General features: G+C 42.8%; 1 protein-coding gene across 4 annotated transcripts in view; it reads right to left on the bottom strand.

Moving 5' to 3' along the window:
* Ranbp17 (RAN binding protein 17) overlaps positions 1–20,104 on the bottom strand; it is a 216,685-nt gene that overhangs the window by 46,796 nt on the left and 149,785 nt on the right. For all 4 annotated transcript variants that reach the window (XR_006146423.1, XM_042672349.1, XM_042672352.1 and 1 more), the window contains 3 exons: positions 13,611–13,714; positions 7,803–7,891; positions 640–747 (listed from right to left, as the gene is read on the bottom strand). Coding sequence is in view for 3 of the 4 variants with exons in the window: in XM_042672349.1 (XP_042528283.1) it covers positions 640–747; positions 7,803–7,891; positions 13,611–13,714 (301 nt within the window). In the remaining variant the exon portion in view is untranslated. The remainder of the gene's footprint in view (positions 1–639; positions 748–7,802; positions 7,892–13,610; positions 13,715–20,104) is intronic.

Raw genomic sequence — 20,104 nt, 5'->3', positions numbered from 1 at the left:
GCCTTCTACCACCAGAATAGTGCCTAATTCAGCATTGTGCTGGCTAATTGGACATGAGTATCACGCCGCTTTTTTTTTTTTTCCTTAGGCACTACACTGGGCTGGCTTCAAACATCCATCCTTTAGAACTCAGCTGCCTGAGTAGTTACAGTTACAAGTGTGAGCCACTTCTGCCTGATACTTTGGTTATTTATTTATTTATTTTTGTCAGTTGTGGGGCTTGAACTGAGGGCCTGGGAGCTGTCCCTGAGCCTCTGTGCTCAAGGCTAGCGCTCTACCACTTGAACCACAATGTCACTTCTGGTTTTTGAGTGGTTAATTGGAGATAAGAGTCTTACGAAGAGTAATCCTAACTACTCAGGACCCTGAGACCTGAAGATTGTGGTTCAAAGCCAGCTGGAACAGGAAAGTCTGTGAGATTCTTATCACCAATTAAACACAAAAAGCTGGAAGTGGAGCTATGGCTCAAGTGGTAGAGCTCTAGCCTTGAACACAGAAGCTCAAGGACAGCACCCTGGTGCAGAGTTCAAGCCCCAGAACTGGCAAAAATAACAACAATAAAACCCCCACCAGGCAGCAGTATGACTGCTGGAGATTTGTTCCTGACAACCCCCTCCACCCAGCAACCATACTGCTTACCTGTTCTGCATCAGTTCTGCCATAAGTTTCAAGATGGGTGTTGTACATGCTGGTTCTCCATACCACTGTTCAACAGCCCTCTGGAGAACTGGAAGGTATGTGGGGTATCTTTAATAAACCCTGTTAAAGAAATTAACAGTTGGGCTGGGAAGGTGGCTCAGTGGTAGAGTGCTTGCCTCGCATGCATGAGGCCCTGGGTTCCATTCCTCAGTACCACATGAGCAGAAAAGGCTGGAAGTGGTGCTGTGGCTCAAGTGGTAGAGTGCTAACCTTGAGCTGAAAAGCTGAGGGACAGAGTGCCTGCCTTGTGTGTGCAAGGGCCTGGGGCCAATCCTGGGTACTTTAAAACAAAATAAGTATTTAAATGTCAAGAGAATGCTGCTCCTAAGAAATTAACACTACCTAAAAAGAAAAGAAGGAAATTCACATTTGTTCTGTTTAGTACATAATGGTAATTTTATAAATTATTCTTTCTTTCTAACCTACACAGACTTTTTTGGGGGATACACTTTTTTGGGGGGTAGGTGGGAGAGGAGATTACAGTTTGCTGCTAACTGTAAAATATTCCTAAGTAATGGTTTTCTTGGCATGTACAAATGAAAGGTTCATTTTTAAAGCACCCTGTGAGTAACACATTTAAAGAATTATACTTAATGTTACAGGAGAGGTAAATAATTCAGTTAATAATAAAACAAAATTAATTTGAGTCATTATCAGGTTATCCTTAGGCACTATACTGAGAAAATAGTTTTTATTATTAAATTTATATATATATATATATATATCAGAAAAAATAGTAACAGTTTCTGAGAGTATCTATCTCTCAGTTTCCTTCTTTCTTTCTTTCTCTTTCTTTCTCTCTCTCTTTGTTGTAGATGTCTCTGCTATAGCTCTAAGAAACATCCAGGGTGGTGTTTCGGATAACTGCATCTACTCAAGATCACTGTTGCTAAAAGACTGCCTCATGTAAGTGCAGGAAGGAATTTCCAAACACCCTATTAACATGCAGGGTGGCCTCTGGCCAGGCTAGGTGATGGACACCTCCACGTGGCTCCACTGGCCCACAGCCGGCTGGCCCCTCACCAAAAGGATGCATAAACGTAGGATCAACATCTAAAACTGAGGAGGAAAACTCTCCACTATGCTAGTGTTTTCATTTTTCTTTGCCAATTCCCAAGTGTCTCTTTCTGATGTTTTCCAATGTATTCTTTGCTGCAAATTGAAGTGCTGAACTACACCACTGAATGTTGAATCTGGCATTATGGGATGGATAGAGAACTCCATGATGAGACGTTTCACCTCTTGGAATGATCTTGGAGTTCCTTAGCCTGGTACCCCACCCTTCACGACCCTGGCTGACCTCAGTCTTATCATTTAGCACTTCTACTCTGCCTGTCCTTTGGCCTTGCATACCCCTGCAAATCATCTGATGCCAGCGTTTGTCTCGAGTGCTTCTCTGCCCAGCATAGCTCTGGTCTTTCAATACCCAGTGCAAGTTTCACCTCCTCTGGGATGTTTTCTCTCTTTGTCAAAAAGCATCAATCTCTTTCTCATCTGTGTTCAGTGAGCACTCTTGACAAAGTGAATCAGGACTGGTTGTTGAATTGTCAGCCTGTCCCCCTGGACTGCGTGTTTCTAAAAGGCAGACAGCCATCCCTCTACTAATTTCTATTTGCCCCCCAGATTTCGGTGTAGCTGTCAATTATGGGAATCCCTTCTCTGCCCCGCACTGGCCTCATCCCAACCTAGAAGCAGGGCTGCAGGTGGGTGTGCAAACCTGTGCTGCCACTGTCTGCCTCCCCTCCCCCACTCTCTCTCGCTCCATGACAAGCTTTATAAGGCCACAGACAGGTATTTCTTGTGTATGTAAGCTTGGTTCAAAGTAGACTTCAATCAATACTTGTTGTTCGAAACTTGACAATCTATAAATGAGTAGCATGTCACCTAAAAGTGCACACAGTAACAGTTTCCTCCATGAGACAAACTACGGTAAAGCTGTGCTTACTTACATTGAAATGATTTCCTTAACAATTTATTTATTAAATCCTACTCTGCAACAAACATTATTTTATAGTTTGCAGAAACTAAGTGAACAAAAGAGGAAAGTTCTGGCCCTCATGGGAGCCGGATTCTAATAGACATATATGCGTGTGTGTGTGTGTGTGTGTGTGTGTGTGTGTGTGTGTGTGTGTTAGAAAGCGCTGTAAAGGAAAATAAAGCAGGGGCTGGGGGAAGGGAGTGTGTATGCGGTGAGAGGCAGCCGGATGAAAATGGTAAAAATAAAATCAGAGGACTTGGTTATTAACTTAATTAGCGACTGCCAAGTAACTTTCCTTTTTGTTTGTGTACGTGTGTGCGCGTGCACGTGTGTGCTCGCGTGCACCAGTCCTGGGGCTTGAACTCAGGGCCTGGGTGCTATCCTTGAACTCTTTTGCTCAAGGCTGGCTACTTCTTTACCACTTGAGCAACAGCTCCACTTCGGGCTTTTTGGTGGTTAATTGGAGATCAGAGTCTCTATGGACTTTCCTGTGCAGGCAGGCTTTGAACCACAATCCTCAGATCTCAGCCTCCCAAGTAGCTAGGATAACAGGTGTGAACCACTGGCATCTTCCAACTATTCTGCATTTCTGACACACTACAAAAGCTATTGTTTTTGACAGATGGAAGACATGATTTACGATTTACGAAGCTGAGGAGCAGGGGTCGAGTTAAGGAAGACACAGCTCTTATTCTTGGGGAATGCATACGTTCTCAGGGTGGCAGTCACATCAAACACACTGAGTTCTAAAAAACTCTCCTGGACACAAACCCTGGGGTCATTATTAAGAAAGCCCGAGAAGGCTCATCAAGAAGCAGAAAGCTCCGAAGACCACCAGAGGCCACACAGGTAAGGGACCTCTGCACAGTACTGCACAGGCGCCAGGGCCGTCATCTTTTTCAGAGCCCACAGCACTCCTGACGGGACAAGGCCAGGGGCCGCAAGGGGGTGCTCCCGGTTTCCTGTGCAATGCGAGTGGTGACAATTCTAATATGCTTCTGACAGAGGTGACTGCCACAGAGAAAATGAGCGATTATTGGAAAGCAGAGCAGAGGTCTACTAAGCAGGAGGTTAAAAGGGCTTGGAGTGGGAGCGCCAGACTCAGATTACAGGGTGAGAAATCAAAACCCACCCAGGAGCTTCATTTTCCAGGGCCTTAGAGTCTATATGTATACAGACAGGAGGCAGAGAATGAGTCCACAGGTAGGAGAGGTATAGATATAATTGCTTTCACTTAGTTCTTCCCAATGAATTCTAAAGATCCATACCAGATTAATGAAAAATCAAAAGTATTAATGGGATGGCCTTTACTCTTGTATTCCTTATGCCTGAACAAGAGACACTCAAAAAACACTTTATAGTGATACTGCCAATTACACGCTTCTTGAAGTATGTTGGATTTTGATAGCTAATCCACACCTAATCCAAAGAAAGGCTCTCTACTGGCTATCGAGTACCTGGCTAGATCCTGTAACTTGATATTCCAGGGTCCTGAGCAACCGAGGTCTCCAACCATGAAGTAAGTGGTATTTCGGATGAGCCATCCATTCTACTATTAACTTCTTGCAGTAGTGAGTAACCAGTTGAAAAGTTGTGTACTCCAGGCGTATTTATTTGGCAAGATTCTGGGCAGATGTAACCTCTCCCTTACCCGTAGGCATTTAGTTGGTAAGGTTCTACTCAACTAGAAGCTCCTCTTGGTCTGGGGTCTGGGTCTCAGTTACCTAAATCCCTCATGAAACCTGGCTGTCCACCATGCTGAGCTGGTGAGCAAGTAGGTCCCTTTGCTTCCCTCCCTGCTAGGAAGGAAAGAAACAGCAGTGGTGGAGTATTTACCAGTGCAGACACTGTACTAGGGCCTTTACAAAAGGTCATGGGTGTCACTAGTCCTGTTTTAGGACAGATTCTGTGACATGGAGACATGAAGTAACCTAACCAAGACCCCCAGGCGGTAAAGTGGCAGAACCAGGACTACACTCTCAGACTATCCCGGAGTCTGCGCTGCTCTGTACATCTCCCTTGTAGGAGCTTCTGTGTACGCTGACAGCATCGACTGCCTGGCTGAAACAGTGACTGAAAGACCCATGACTGGGGAAACACCCAGCACGGGAAGTGACGTCACGTGCATCCCTTATTTGTTTATCTTTGCATCTCCCTTGGATTTTTTTTGATATTTTAGTCTAAGTATGATGTTGGAAAACTTACAATAATGTGACTAAATGAACCATAGGGTAAGGTGATTTATTACTATGCTCCCCCGGTAGGGGCAAAGAAGTCTATCAAGGATTCTCCTTGAATTCGCTAGTCACAGAAACAATTTGTCAAGAGGGTTGCTGGGTAGTTTCAGGCAATTTGGTTTTGGACATGACAAGCAGTGTAGCTGTTAATGCAGTCAGTGTTTATAAACATGTTTATGAATTAAATACCCGCTTATCAGATAATCACCATAAATAAAATGCATTTTGACTTTAAGATGACATGTGCGCTTATCAGAATGGCTCCTCTGCACGCTAGGGTTGTATAACAAATTAAAGAACACATATTTATGTGGGTAAAAGGCAAATAAACTTTCCCAGCAGTAATGTGGGAACCATCACTGACGGTTTGACATATCAATTTTTCAGGAAGAATAAATGACTTTCATATCCATGGCTATTTTCTTATAATATACTTAAATTCATTTTTGCATTACTTGAATACTTTGGGAAGAATCTATACTTTATCACCTGAAACTGCTTAAAGTATTTCGAAATATTTTAATAAAGCTTTTTGAATTATCAAATAATGTAACTTTTAAACAAATTTTAGTATTATTATAAATATTTGCTCTTCATCCCTTGCCCAAAGGAAAACTATAAATCTTGTCTCAACTGAATGAACACCATTTATCATATTCATTTTGTTGTCAATACAATTATGAAAAGCCTTTGGCTTTTTCCCAAGGAAGCCGATTTGCCACTGAAACTCAATTATTATAAGCAGGACCAGTACCAAACCGCTGCATTTGGCAATCTAGTCCAGCTTGCTGCATGACTGACACTTCGCCCTCCGACCCTGACCTTAATAACTTCAACACCTATGGTCAAATGGAGGAGACAATGGTTTCTAGTTCAAAACAAAACAGTAAGTCCCAAGATTTTACATCTGCTATTTTCTGCCACCTGCTGGACAAAAGTATCATTTCTGTTAGGTGTCAAAAAGGAACTAAGCTAGAGCTAAAACACGGAGAAGAGATTTTTATTCTTCAACACTGAGGAAAAAGTTTCTGGCCTGCTAACCAAGGGGCCAGGGGCTTGGCTCAAAAGGCAGGGCGCTTGCCTAGAAAGCTGGAGGCCCTTAAGTTCAAGCCCCAATTTTGCTAAGAAAACAAAACAGAAAACAAAGCAACAACAAAAAAACCCAAACCCAACAACAGGGTAGCAAAAGCTGCTGAAGAGGAAGACATTGTTGGACAGGCTAACCTTGTGGCTTATTTTCAAGAGCACTATCAAAACTAGATTTTTATGATTTTTCCAAACAAATGAAAGGTTTTGGCTTTGGGAGCTATTTGTTTTAGAAGAATAAAAAGGCCACATGTAATTCCAGTTTATCTTTCCTATTAGCAGTTAGTGGTAAAACTTCACATGTTAAAACTTATAATATCTCCGTACATGTACACTATATACTTACAGAAAGCATGCACTCGATTCCTCAGTGACATGGAAAAATCTCCCACCTAACCTTTGTACACATAAATCTGATAAGGTAGGTTTTAATAGCAAGTAAAGCGTAACCCGAATTTAAGTCAGCACTCCAGACCACGTCTGACATGTTTACAATGTGCGGAGTACCCTCAGGCATGGCCTGTTCCCTGCTCTCCAAGGCTATGAATGATTATGGCCCCATAGTTGGGAGACTGCCTTTGTGAAATTTCTTTTCCAATTTTGATGGCAGTTTGGATAAGAAAAGCTTGAACGAACCAAATGAGAAACACGTAATTTAAAAAGTAAGCTACAGGGCTGGGAAGGTGGCTCAGTGGTAGAGTGCTTGCCTTGCATGTATGAGGCCCTAGGTTCGATTCCTCAGCACCATATAAGCAGGGGAAAAAAAAAGCCGGAAGTGGCGCTGTGGCTTAAGTGGTAGAGCGCTAGCCTTGAGCTGAAGAGCTGAGGGACAGTGCCCAGCCCCAGAGTTCAGGCCCACGACTGGACCCAAACAAACAAACAAAAAACAACAATAAAAAGTAAGCTACAACTGAATGCAATTTTGAAGGTAAACTAGAATTTTTCTTATGGGCTGTGATGGTTTCCCCTAAATCATTTGATAAAAGGCAGGAAACCATTTTATAGTTATATGACTTATGTAAGTGGTCACTATTAAGATGTTAACAGTGTGTGTAACCAGTACAGGAGTGCCACACATCATTCAGAAGGCAGCGTGCATATGTTACTGGTCAGGACAGGACCTACGTATGGTACTGTTTCTCTTTTAGAGGCAGAATGCCTTTCTGGCTTTGTATAGTCGATAAAGAGCTGGGTCTCAGGCCAGGTCTGTCCTGCTCTGAGCCCTGTGCTCTTTGGATTCTTTTATGACAGGGTTGTCGGTGGACATGTTTTTTCTCTCTGTATTAGGGCTTGCTAGTAGTAAATTCAATTTTTACACTGAGACAACTGCTAACCATCCATTTCCCCCTCGTTCACGTCTATTAATATTTTCATCATAATGACAAACTGTAGTATAAGGAGTTATGCTTCAGAGGTAAAGTTCCCTCTTCAGCCCTGCTGAGATTGGAGCAGAGGTTGATATAGCCTCAAAAATGCCAAACGGCAGGATTCACTGATCCTGAGGTTAAGATGTTAGCAAGATTATTCCTGCAACCCCAACATAAACAATCATTTGGGGGAAGTGATTTTTAAGTTGTCAATATTTAATGACACCAAAAAAGTGACCTCTCTGAACTGGGTCTCCAAGCACTGCGCTCAGTTATCTGCACTGCTGCTTCTGTGTTGTAATTTTTAGCTGATTACACATTAGTTCATTTAGCTTTGTTTCCTCTTCCCTACTGTGCCACACGATTAAACGAAAGCAAGGGGCCTGGCATCCCTCTGTGCACAGAGCTGGTATTGTCACAGTGTAATAAGGATACATCCAGTCAAACAGCATGGTGTAGCTGGTCTTTGTGTTTAGTGCAAAGGCAATCCCTCGAAGATCTCTTGCCAGCCCGATCAACATACGCTGTCAGTGGGAAAGAGACACAGTAATTGATTTTCACGTTAGCGCAGAGCAGATGGAGTAATAATCAGGCAATAATGACCACATATCTGATTTTGATTCATTAGCTAAAATGTCTCGCTCAGATCCTTTTCTATAGAAAACCAGACTCTTTAAACAAATAGGCCACCAATCTGCTGACCAACTCCACTTTGTTTCTTATATATTGAACTCATCACGCCAGTAGCTTGTGAGCATTTACAGTCTTAATACCTTTTGTTTCTGAATCCTGCCAAATTAGAAAAAAGAATGATAATTTTACAAAATAAATATGCACAGGGTTAAGACATTATTTAATAACAGCAAATCTTAATAGCATTGACTTGTATAAAATCAGTCCCACTACACAATTTAGTCTGCCCTGGAAATGGGCTACACACTTACACTTTCCTAATGACTGTTTAAAAAACTTAGGACAAAATAAAATGGGCTAAGTGATCTACTATGATATACCCAAAATGATAGTTGTATTCTTCAGGCAAAAAAGCTATAAAGAAGCTCTATATTCTCTCTCTCTGTCTCTCTCTCTACACACACACACACACACACACACACACACACACACACACACACACACATCTTGGTGGCAAGGCAGTTTATCATTCTGTTTGCTCCTTGATAAAAGGGACTAATAATGGCTTGTCACACAGGACTAGCAGGAATAAACTTGTGTGTAAAAATGCCTACCAAGAGCCTGGTTCATGCATAGTAAGTGGTCCATAAATACTTTTAGAGAGAAAAAGGGAAGAAAGAAATCCCTCTTGATTTGAATGAAAGAGATCTGAGTTATAGTCTGGACTTGTAATTAAGCTGTCCTTAGGATGATGCTTGAGAAGAGAAGAAGAAGACCCATGAACAGATGCTAGAATGCCAGAACAAAGAACACAAACCAACATAACTGCAGAACATGTGCAACTGGGATTGCTGCGTGTAGTGTTTTGGTAGAAATATTTTGCCACAAAATGGTCTCTGAACTTTTTACCAGATTTTTATGTTTCCTCACACTTGGGTGATAAATAAAAACCTCTCCAGGAAGTAGTTTAAATCACCGTGAAGAAGGCAGTGAATCCTGATCCTCACCTTAATGGCTAACCAACATTTCAAAGCAGCAAACAGGTTAGCTGTTAGAGGAATCCCATTCTACCTGGCAGATGACTCAGCGTAACTGAAAGTCGTTGATAAGAATATTCTGTTTCTACTGCCTAACCGTTTGCAGTGATGGTTACTCAAAGTTCTGAATCTAAAAACACTAAAATTTTGTTTCTGCTTTCTAAAATGCTTTACTCTATCATAAAGCCCCCAGAGTTTGCTTTTTATAACAAATAGGACTCCTTGCAATTACCTGGTGATAGCTGGTACTTAATTTTTTTCTACATATTAGGTAGCTTTTTTTTTTTTTTTTAATCCCTCACAACCTGGAACTCTTTTCTTTTCATTCTCAGTGTTCCACATTTCTTGTAGATTCCAGAACAAAAAGTGAACCTTTAAAGGAGCCTTCTTTCAACAATTACAGTGGCTGCAGTCTATACAATCCTATGGAATCTACACTTGTTTTTTGCCATCTGTGAAGTGATCTTTTTGTTCTGTTCTTATTATACACATTTGATAGGTTACAGAGCACTCTTCCAAAATGTTAAGTTTTCATATAACATAAGATAACCCACCATCCAACTCTAAATTAACAGCAAAAATATGAATTTTCCTTTGTGCCTAGCACAACAGGGTTTTTTTTTTTTTGTATTTTAAAGTATCACCATTATGTAAAAGGTCAATTTTTATTTGATTACAGTTTTTCTTTCTTAACGATATCAAGTTAATGCAAGTGTTATGACTGACTTAAATCCACAGCTTTTTTAATGCAGTAAAATGGGCCACAGAATCTTATCCATGTATTACTTTAGGAAATGTTGCTACAGAGCAGACAAAGTGTAAAACAACCAGATAGAAGTTTTTTTTAAAATAGATTCAGCTGAGCAGGAAGTGCAGCATGAATGAACAGAAGAAACAGATTTCTTATATTCTTATGCCTTTTATCTCTGAAAGCAACAGGAAGTGCTGTAATAGTCTAGACAGATAAACACACAGCACTAAAAGAGTGTACTTTTTAACACAGTGCTGGTAGAAAACAAGGAGATGCTTAAGCAGGAGCTCAGCTAAGCTGCGGAGTAACCTGGGAGTGAGCGGCGGTCTGGCTGGGGGCTGGAGAAGAGGGCAGCAGAACGCTCGGTCACTGGTCTGAGAGGTGATGTGCCCTGTATTTTCAGTGAGGCTGTGTCTGCCGAGTGGGGTAGGTCTGGGCATCTATTCCTCAGACTCCTTTTGGATAGTTCAAGGAGAAACTGCTGAGAGCTTCCGGACGCCGCGTGGAGAACAGTTGTCTGTGTGCCAAGTATGAGACGGATGGGCTGGGAAGCAGCTGAAAGGCCGCTCCTTCCACCCTGACCCCCAAACAGGGTTTCTAATGGAAAGTCTGACAGACCCTTTACTGTAGTGGCACTACTGGGGGAGCTATAATATTATCCTCATAATTCTACTATATAATAACAACAAAGAAAAAGAAGGTGAAGGGTCACTGTGCTTTGTCTTTAGAATTAAGATGGCTGTCTTCATCCTTACAGCATACTCTTAATTCTGGAGACACATCTTAATAACCTCTAAATAGTTCCAACAAAAGAGCCGTGTCAGAGGAATGAGCAGGCCCCAAGGTGTTTCAACTGGAGTGTTTTCATCTGCCTTTATTGCTCTATCCCTCTCCAGAATTAAGGCAATAACCTGTGATAAATTATTCAGGAACTGCTACAGGGATCAAAGCAGAATCATTCTGTTAAAGTGCTGTTTGCAACATTTGGCACTTAGTGCGAAAACTTTTAATGTGCACATGCTGAAAATCAAGGATTTTAAATAATTTAACATCGCGGAGTTTTTACGAAGGGACTAAAGATAGCAAGGTCCTATTTAACTGCTCCTCTTCCTCTGAGAAGTTTTCATTCATTTTCCTTGCAACAATGACGTCATGGCCAAATCAAAAACGCTCATGACTCAAGGGAGCACTGCACTACATTTTACTATGGATAAAATTACAGGGAGAAAATACATTTTGAAATAGCCCTCTAGGGCTGGGATTTGTCACAGTGTTTTCTATTTCCCCTTCACTTTTTAAGAGGCAAAAACCTCAGACAGAAATTCAACATGCTCTTCAATTTTATTAGGACTAAGTAGGAAAACAAAGCTATAAATTTAAACAGTTTTGCAGCATTTGCTTTCCTCACAACTATATTTCAGTTTGGCAACACAGGTCCTCAATGTTTAAGACCTCCTGAAATCTGCATTTGAAAGATATCTATAAATAGGGAGTTAGAAGATTCTGGTAAGGATTATAAATTAAATGAATTTGGCAGTCTGGCAGCATTTTCATAGAGATATTTTAACAGAATCACCTCCTGTGGGTTGGAATACTAAATACTTTATTGACGAACAAAACTGGACTGTTTTTATCTCTGGCAGTTGCAAAATGAAGTACCTGAAAGCACTTTGCATGTATTATTTACTCATCAAGATAGAAAAACAGTCTTAACCTAATAAATTACACTTAAAAGCATTTAGTGCAAAAGTTTTGTTTATGATAAAGCAACAGATTTAGTTCTTTACCGGTAGCTTAAAGCACCAAGTTTTCTTTACACAAATTAGACAGATGGTGCTTACAGTAGAATTTACTAAAGGTCTGTCACAACAAATGCAGCCAAGCTGCATATTTAATCACTGCAGAATCTTGTCTACCTGCAGCTGCCAACTGCTAATCCAATTTCCCTGATAAATGTGGCAAGAGACACGATCAGCAATAAAGAGCATCTAACTCCATTTTCCTGCAGGGCGTCTTTTGATGAACATTTAGGACGGAAGCGCGGAGTGCACTGTATGGCCTTGGTTCGTGGCAGCTGCGTGCATTCTGAGTCACAGTTCTCAGGTTACTCACTTAATTCTGCCACTATCATTACGTTGCTATTGATCTCGGTGGCTGTTGCCTACACAGCATTACTCTAGATGAAGCTGAATCAGGCAGCTATCATGCATCAGACTTGCTCAAAAGCCTGGAGATTTCCCTTAATTACTTGTGATTTTATTTGCAAATACCGTTAAAGTGTAATCAAGCAGTCACTTTCCAGGGTCGTTAAGAACTTGCTGGTTTAGGGATATATCACTGGAACTCCATTAAAAATGACTCTAGGAAGACGGTTTCTATCAAACTAGATGGGATTACATCAAAACAGGCTTAGAACATAATGAAATCTTCAAATGAGACAAATGTAATTTTTATAAAGATGGTGTTTTTTGACGTGCTCACTGCTTTATTTTGATAAGGGCAGCAACAGTCACCTTCAAGCTGACTTTACTGGACAGCAGAAATATTTGCAAGGCATCTAAAAATATAGTTAACCTAAATAGAAATTGTGATAAAAAATTCAGCGATACAGGAAACACAGAGAAAATATGCAAGATCTTTTCCAGTTGTATCGTTTCAGAACCATGGCACACTGGTAAACAGTCATTTTAAGAACTTTAAAATTTATAGCATTTGGAGAATTATATTTTGAGGAAGATTCCACAGATACCATCGAAAGCCATCATTTTTTCCATCTGGCTTCTTCCTGTTATTTTTATTTTTGTTTTTGGTGAAAGGAAAGAGTAGCCATGCAAAAGAGGGTTAATATTTCAACATATTCCATGTAACAATAAAGTCTGACTCAAGCATCACCATCAAAGGTGCCTAGACTCTCTGGAGTGCATCTGTTATTCTTTCAAAGACGATAATCAGTGTCAATCTATTTAATATAGCCCTGATACATTATAATTCCAGGAGATACTATTTCTGTGTAGCAGAGCTGTGGTTCCCATCCCCCATGTTAAAATAGGGCAGCTTTGTCACAAACAGCTTGCTATACTTAAGGATTTTACTAATAAAACATAATGTGGTCTTAGATATTACGACTGTTGCCACAGCTGAACTGACTTGTCAAATCAATCCTAATATGGCTCCCACAGGCACATAAAAACCTTATTTAGCTATCAGTTATCCTAATCACTTTGTTCAGTTACGAATGCAATACTTCAAGACCAGCTCCTATTTGCACATATATGCCTAGCCATTTAATAAAGTCTTGATTTATATAAGTTCTTGTTTAAAAATATTTAGAGATGGAGTGTTTAAGCATGTTGTGTCTTTGTGCATTTTCCTCTTGGATGCGTTGAAACATCCAGCAGAGGGTAGATAAGAGAACAGATGTTTCAAGCGGTGCACACACAGGTGCGTTCTAGTAGACACATACAAGGTCTAGTCTAAGAGGTGCGCACGAGGCATGTTCTAAAAGACAAGCTCATTGTCCAATCATGAGATGGCTGTCCAATATCACTCAGACTTCAAAGTCCATTTGTATTAGAAGCTAGGGCTGGGCTCCCTTGAAAAGTACAGTTTGGAGTGCAGGCAAGCCTGAGGAGGCCCAGAGTGCCCCCCCTCCCTCTCTGTCTCCCTCCCTTCTCTCCCCCCTCCTCCTCTCTCCCTCCCTCTCTCTCTCTCTCTCCCTTCTCTCCCCCCTCCCCCTCTCTCTCTCCCTTCTCTCCCCCCTCCCTCCCTCCTTGGAACTCATGTAAGAACAAAATCATCTTTCTTCATTGGACAAAAACCCACCTTCACGTCTTCCTGTTTAAAGTTGTTGTTGAATATTTGTAACACTGTTTCAAAAGAGACTGTAAGAGGCAGCATAAAATTCTCAAATTCATCCTCATCTTCACCTATCAGAGAAATAAAAGGGTCACACATGGTTTAACCTGCATACTACTGTATGTTAACCTCAACCCTGAGCGCTTCTCCTGGCTTAGAAAGCTTCCCAGGAAGAGGTCGCGCCCTTCCACATGGGTGCCTCGGCTCATTGAATATTCTGGTGCTCTGCCTTCTCTTTTGCACCAAATGAAATAGAAAAATTACTTACCAGCCATTTTCTTTATTGGCTCTAATAGGCTCATGCCTTCGGCAGCTCAGCCCTGCAGCCTCTGGGTCTCTGAGGCCTCCAGGAAGGCTGCTGCCAAAGCCGCCGAGACAAGGGTCTATTCTTCCCTTCTCTCAGGTGCCACGGACCTGAAGGGCTCGTGGACTCAGGCGCCCAGAGGGTTCTACCTGAGTGTTCTTTTAGATGTGTTCGTTTTCAAACTGATTTATTACGTAGATGGCAAAGGAAATTTTATATGCCCCAAAGGACAGGGTCTCCCAGGTGTCACTGGATTTTCTCTATCCTCTCCGGGAACACGTCTCACATTTTATTTCCTTTTCATTATGGACAATAGGAAAAAGAGAAATCCTATATTAAATTTTCTTCAATGTTTCTGCTAAAGCAGAAGCTTCACTTCATACACAGGTATACACAACCTGTCATTTCTATTTTTTTCAAAAGCAGTCTCTTTGGAAATTAGATTGGATTATCTTGTTGATATTATACCACAGAGAACCATGAGCCAGCCCATTTACTGATGAAGAAACAGAAAGGCTAAGTGTGGCTGACACGGGTGGAGGTGAAATGATGCGGTCCACACCTCATTTCCGTGCCACTATAATGTTTCAATAGAACACTGGCAGGAAAGAAGAACTCAGGGCTGGGAAGGTGGCTCAGTGGTGCAGCGCTTGCCTTGCATGCCTGAGGCCCTGGGTTCCATTCCTCAACACCACATAAGCAAAAAAGAAAAAAGCCGGAAGTGGCGCTGTGGCTCAAGTGGTAGAGCGCTAGCCTTGAGCTGAAGAGTGCAGGGACAGCGCCCAGGCCCAGAGTTCAGGCCCCATGACCAGACCCCTCCCCCCCCAAAAAGAAAGAAGAACTCAAGAAGAGACAGCAACCAGAAGCTTTCTTAGGACAATGTCAGTGAACAGGAAAGGAACAGAGTGGACTGGATCAGCGAAGGGCTAGGAGGGGCACAGACCTCCCGGTGGGCGTGGAGGCTGTGCAAGGGCTGGATTCGGGTCCCGCTTAGATGGGACCTAGGAATGGCACTTTCGGTGAGGGCTGGGGTGGACTGCCTGGGGCAAGGGGCCAAGTGGCCGCAGGTGAGCATGCAGCGGCCGGCTTGACCTGGGGAGAGCAGGGTGGGGCCAGTCCTTCCCACTCCATCTGCAGATATATAAAAAGACGGGGCCAGGAGCAGAGAGGCAAGGCCTTCAACCTCGGCTCGGCAGCCTGGGCATCCCTGAGGGACGCGTTCGATGTACACTTCTACCAAATACAAGCTTCGTGGGCGATTCAGATGCCTGCTAGCATTGGAGAACCTGACCTACCCACAACCTCACAGGGAAGGAACCTAGGGTGCAGTACGGGAGTTCTAACGCTCAGGCCAGGCCCCAGGCCTTCCACACTTTAGTTACAATGTGGATATGGCCTCAGCCTGTTTCTCCGGGCCAGCCTGGGATCCCAGTCCTCCCTCTGCCACCTCTGGAGTAACTGCGATGACACAACGCTCAGCTACTGGTTGCTAACTTCTTGCCTGGGCTAGCCTTAGCCGGCTTCCCAAATAGCTGGGGACACAGGGCTTAAAATGCAGGCCACTGTACACAAGCCTCATTTGGGAGACCAGCCACACCCGTCACCCAGGCCACACCGTGAACCGGGGCTCACCGACCACGATGTTGGTCTCTCCTGACTCTTTTAAAGAGGGGCTGATCTGGATAACTGCTGTTTTTTTATGATGGTTCTCTTCCCTCTGAACTCACGTAATTTGTTTCAGTAGTCTAACGGAGTCCAAGGACTTGGTTTTATTGACAAAACCATGCCAAAACCTTTCTTAATCTGCTGTTCTAGACAAAAGATCCTAAGTGAAGACGAACACAGACCAAATTACACGCCCTGTCAGGTGGTGTGCAGCCGTGCTGTGCCTCTTCTGCTGCTGGTGGCGGCAGACCGACGCAGAGCGCCGAGGTGCGTGCTCCCCAGTCCCTTTGCAAATGCTCTTCCTTCTCTTTTTGGTCTCCTGTGGCATCATGCCCAGCCTTTTTCTTTTTTCTTGCTGGGGATTAAGCCTAGGACTTCATGCACGCTAAGTGACCATTCTACCTTTGAGTTATGCCCTCCCCCGGCCCCTCTCCTTTCTGCCTCCTCTTTTCACAATAGTCTAAGTTTGTTGTGAAGCTAGGCACTAGTGCCTCACGCCTGTAATCCTAGATACTCAAGAGGCTGGGATCTGAGAATTGTGGTTCAAAGACAGCTTAGACAGGAAAGTCCGTGAGACTCTTATGTCCAATTAACCACCAAAGTGCTAGAAGTGGAGCTGTGGCTCAAGTAGTAGGGTGCCAGCCTTGAGGGAAAAAGCTAAGGAAAGGCCCTGAGTTCAAGCCCCAGTAGGAGCATACACACAAAAAAATCTTGAATTACAGATATTTAAGCATAGCTCCCTAAAACCAGCAACACTCTAACACTACCTGTATCATACCATTACCACCACCATTTGACCAGAGACACCGTGGGGGCTGAAGGAGACAAAACTTACAATGTGCATATGTAAATGATCAACCATGAGCTCACACTGACAGTACCTTGGGCACAGCTTCTGGAGTGCTGGAACTGTGTACCGCTGTGTTTCTGTGATGGTGTGTGAAGTGAGGCTTCTCCATAAACAGGCCCAGCTACCTGACTTCACCACACACTATTTAACTGCGATACTTTCGAATCTCTGTGAGCCTTAATTCCCTCATGTATAGGGATAAACCTACCTCTCTTTTACTCTAAGATCAAACGTTAGGAAAAATGAAAGCTGCTCATCTGGGCTCAGTAGCTCAAGTATGTAGCCCTAGCTACACTGGAGGCAGAGACCAGGGATGACAGTTCAAAGATAGTCCCAGAAAAAAATTTGAGACTCCATCTCAGCTAATGGCTGGTGGCCGCCTTTACCTCCTGCAACATGGGGAAACACGGTAACATTATTAGCCTGGAGACCAAGACATAAAAGGATCCCACCTTGCAAACAACCAATGCAGAAAGGGACTAGAAGTGTGGGCCACGGCTCAGAATGCCTATCTAACACGCATGAGCTCAAAAAAGAAAGAAAGGAGGGAAAAGGGGGATACTCAGAACACAGCAGCGATGGCACTAGCATTTTAGTATTAGTGCCAAAACAGTGCCTGGCATTATTAGGTAAATACTGTGTTTGAATGCGTGACAGTTGCTCAATAAAGGTGAATATTTAAGGTCCTCATGTTCTTAAAGCCTGATCTGAAAACAACAACAAGAAGGCTGTGGATGTAGTTCAGTGGCATAGCGCTGCCTAGCTTGTACAAAGCCTTGGTTTCATTTCCCAATGTATCGCTCTCTGTCTCTGTCTCTCTCTCACACATACACCCAAATCCACCACCACCAAAAAGCCAAAACCAAAAAACAATGGCTGAATATGATCAGATCCTACACATACAATATATAGTAGGCACAGAGTTCAATGCCGCCTATACGCAATTTGTGTTTTCCCCGTTATACCACTCAACTTCTGCTAACAACAGAACTAACGCCACACTTTATTATTTAAATTAGGCACATTAGCTTTGAGTGCCCCTTGTTTTTTAAAGGCATATTTTCACAAAATTAAAGCCAGGCAAACGTCCAGCATATCATGTAGTGATGTGAATACAACTACCAATAACGAAGGACTGAGTGAGAGTTTCTCTGCACCAGGGAAAGTATGTGTGTACAGGAATTAAATTTTTTTTTAAAGTCAAGTCTTTATTAAAAGGCTGGCAACTACATGGTGGACTCCTGTCTTAAAGACCAGCAGCCAAAGTTTTTTTTTTTATGGGGCTTGAACTCTGGGCTTGGGCGCTGTCCCTCAGCTCTTCAGCTCAAGGCTAGCACTCTACCGCTTAAGCCACTGCGCCACTTCTGGTTTTCTAGTGGATTATTGGAGATAAGAGTCTCACGGACTTTGCTGCCCGGGCTGGCTTTGAACTGCGATCCTCAGATCTCAGCCTCCTGAGCAGCTAGGAGGTGGCGTGAACCACCAGTGCCTGGCTTAAATGTTTGTTTTTGAAATACTTACCTACCATGTGGTATCAAGCTGTGAGTGAAGTGGGCTCACTGTGTATATACATAAAGCAAAATCTTACTCTGTTTTCTCAATGTGGTTCTCCCCATCAAAAGTCTAAATATTGCGAGAGGTAGAGAAAGGTACTGAAAAAAGTGCATTCAAGTCAGGAGGTCTGTCTCAGCCTGAGTCCTGACTCTCCAACCTCTAAGCCTGGCTGTCCTTGCTTGTAACGGAGAGATTGATATTTACCTTCTAAGCCTAGCTGTGTGGGGTTAGCCATCTGCAACTCCCCTTGCTAGAACTTCATAAATGACAGCCACTGGTACTTTGGCTAAATAAAGTGTGACCACAGATTGCTGTCCCAGTACACTTTCCTTTGGGAACAGAGCTGCTCCAACAAACCTTCGCTTCTCCAAGATAAAGATGCTGATCCACAAAAAATATAAACTCAGGCAGCGGGGGCCTCAGAGAGTCCGTAACCTGCCATGTTTAGGTCCACACCACAGCTGCACCCAGAGCGTCCGCAGGAGAGCACAAAGTTCTTCTCGTCAAGACTTGAGACAGTGCCTAACTGCTCCTTTGAACAAGGGCCAAATGCGGCCTCCGCTCCTGTTTCCAGTTCTCCGCTAGGTGGATGAGTCCCATCCACCTCTGAAATGACCTGTGGCTTCAGGCAGGCCAGGGTATTTCAGTATCTGTCAGGAAGTGTCGTCAGTGCTTGCTTCTATAGGGAAATAATAGCCCTAGATACCAAGGGCACGGTTTGATGCATTAACAGCCCTGAACATCCCTCACTTAGAGGTCTCCCTGGTAGTCAGCGAGTCTGACTTTTAATAAATGTTTCTTACTATTTACCAAATGCTTGCTTTGTGCTGGGAATTCCTCTAAATGATATAAAGATGTATGAAAGAGACTAAACAATGGGACTTCTGCTACTATGAACTGAACACAGGGCTCTGCCCGTGCTAGGCAAATGTCCTATTACTCAAGCCACACCCCCAGCTCAACAACAGGTCAAGTCCTAAAGACAGACAGATAAGAAAAGTGAGGCTCTTGGAAATTTCACTGGCTAGGGAACCAGACTGCTTAGCTTAGTTCCTAGAAGAAAATCACAATTCCCAGTGAGGAGCACTGCTGCTCTTTTCTAAGAAACTTAGCCTAGAAGTTTCACCCCGAAGCATCTCTTCCTGGGGTGCTCTGGATTCTCCCCTGAAAACCAGGTAAGTTATTAAAACTGGATGTGGACTTAATGGGTTGCTTTCTGCCTACAGGGCTTGCTAATTAGTCTTAATTATCTCATTACAGATTCTAAGTATTTCCAGATGCTTCTTTACCTCTTCTCACTGTCCACATACCCGCTCCCTGCCTGCCAAGTCTCTCTTCCCAAAAATCTCTGCCAAGCCAGGGACACAGGTGAACTATGCCATCCACGGAACAGGAGCTACTTCTGACCATACCCCTCACCTGCCGAGTCTTCCTTGGAATTTGCTTTGCCCAATTGTTAGACATAAGAACAGATTTTTAAAATTACTGCTGTCACCAACCATCAAACTGAAATATATTTCTATACAAGGCAGATAATAAAACGGAAGCTGCTTATCTCATAGAATTTTAGAAAATAATCCTTTCTTTTTTCCTCTTACTGCCTCCAAGCCCCAAATCAATCACTTGGTCCAAACAGTTAAAATAAAAGGGAAGATAAAATTACATTTCCTAATTGACAGAGAAGGCAGAAGGAGAAGGAGCAGTTGGGCAGAAGTGGGTAAAGTTGGTGATCAACTGTGGGCAAGGCTAGCGCTCTGAGCAGAGCAACAATGGAATACTATCTGCTTAATGAAACCTGTGATGCACAAGGTAATGCGCAGAAAAGTGGTTTGCAAACTGAAGTTGTAAATGCATGTGTTGGTATTAGTAATGAAGAAAAGGAAAATTTCCCTTTTGTGTATTTTAATTCTAACTTCTAGCTATTTCTGGAACACTCCTTTTTATTCAAACTATAAGCTTATCATATAAAATTTCTCAAATGTAAGTTAGCAATGTCTTCAAGCACTAATTACCTGTTACAAGGCATAAGAGAATATGGGCACCGTTACCATCACCCCTGAAGACTGAACTGTTTCTCACCACCCGTAA

Source organism: Dipodomys spectabilis, unplaced genomic scaffold, assembly GCF_019054845.1.
Source record: "Dipodomys spectabilis isolate Male_0828 unplaced genomic scaffold, ASM1905484v1 ptg000699l, whole genome shotgun sequence".
NCBI classification, from domain to species: Eukaryota; Metazoa; Chordata; class Mammalia; order Rodentia; family Heteromyidae; genus Dipodomys; species Dipodomys spectabilis.
Note: the sequence above shows the minus strand (reverse complement) of the source record. Positions and strands in the feature narration are given on the sequence as shown.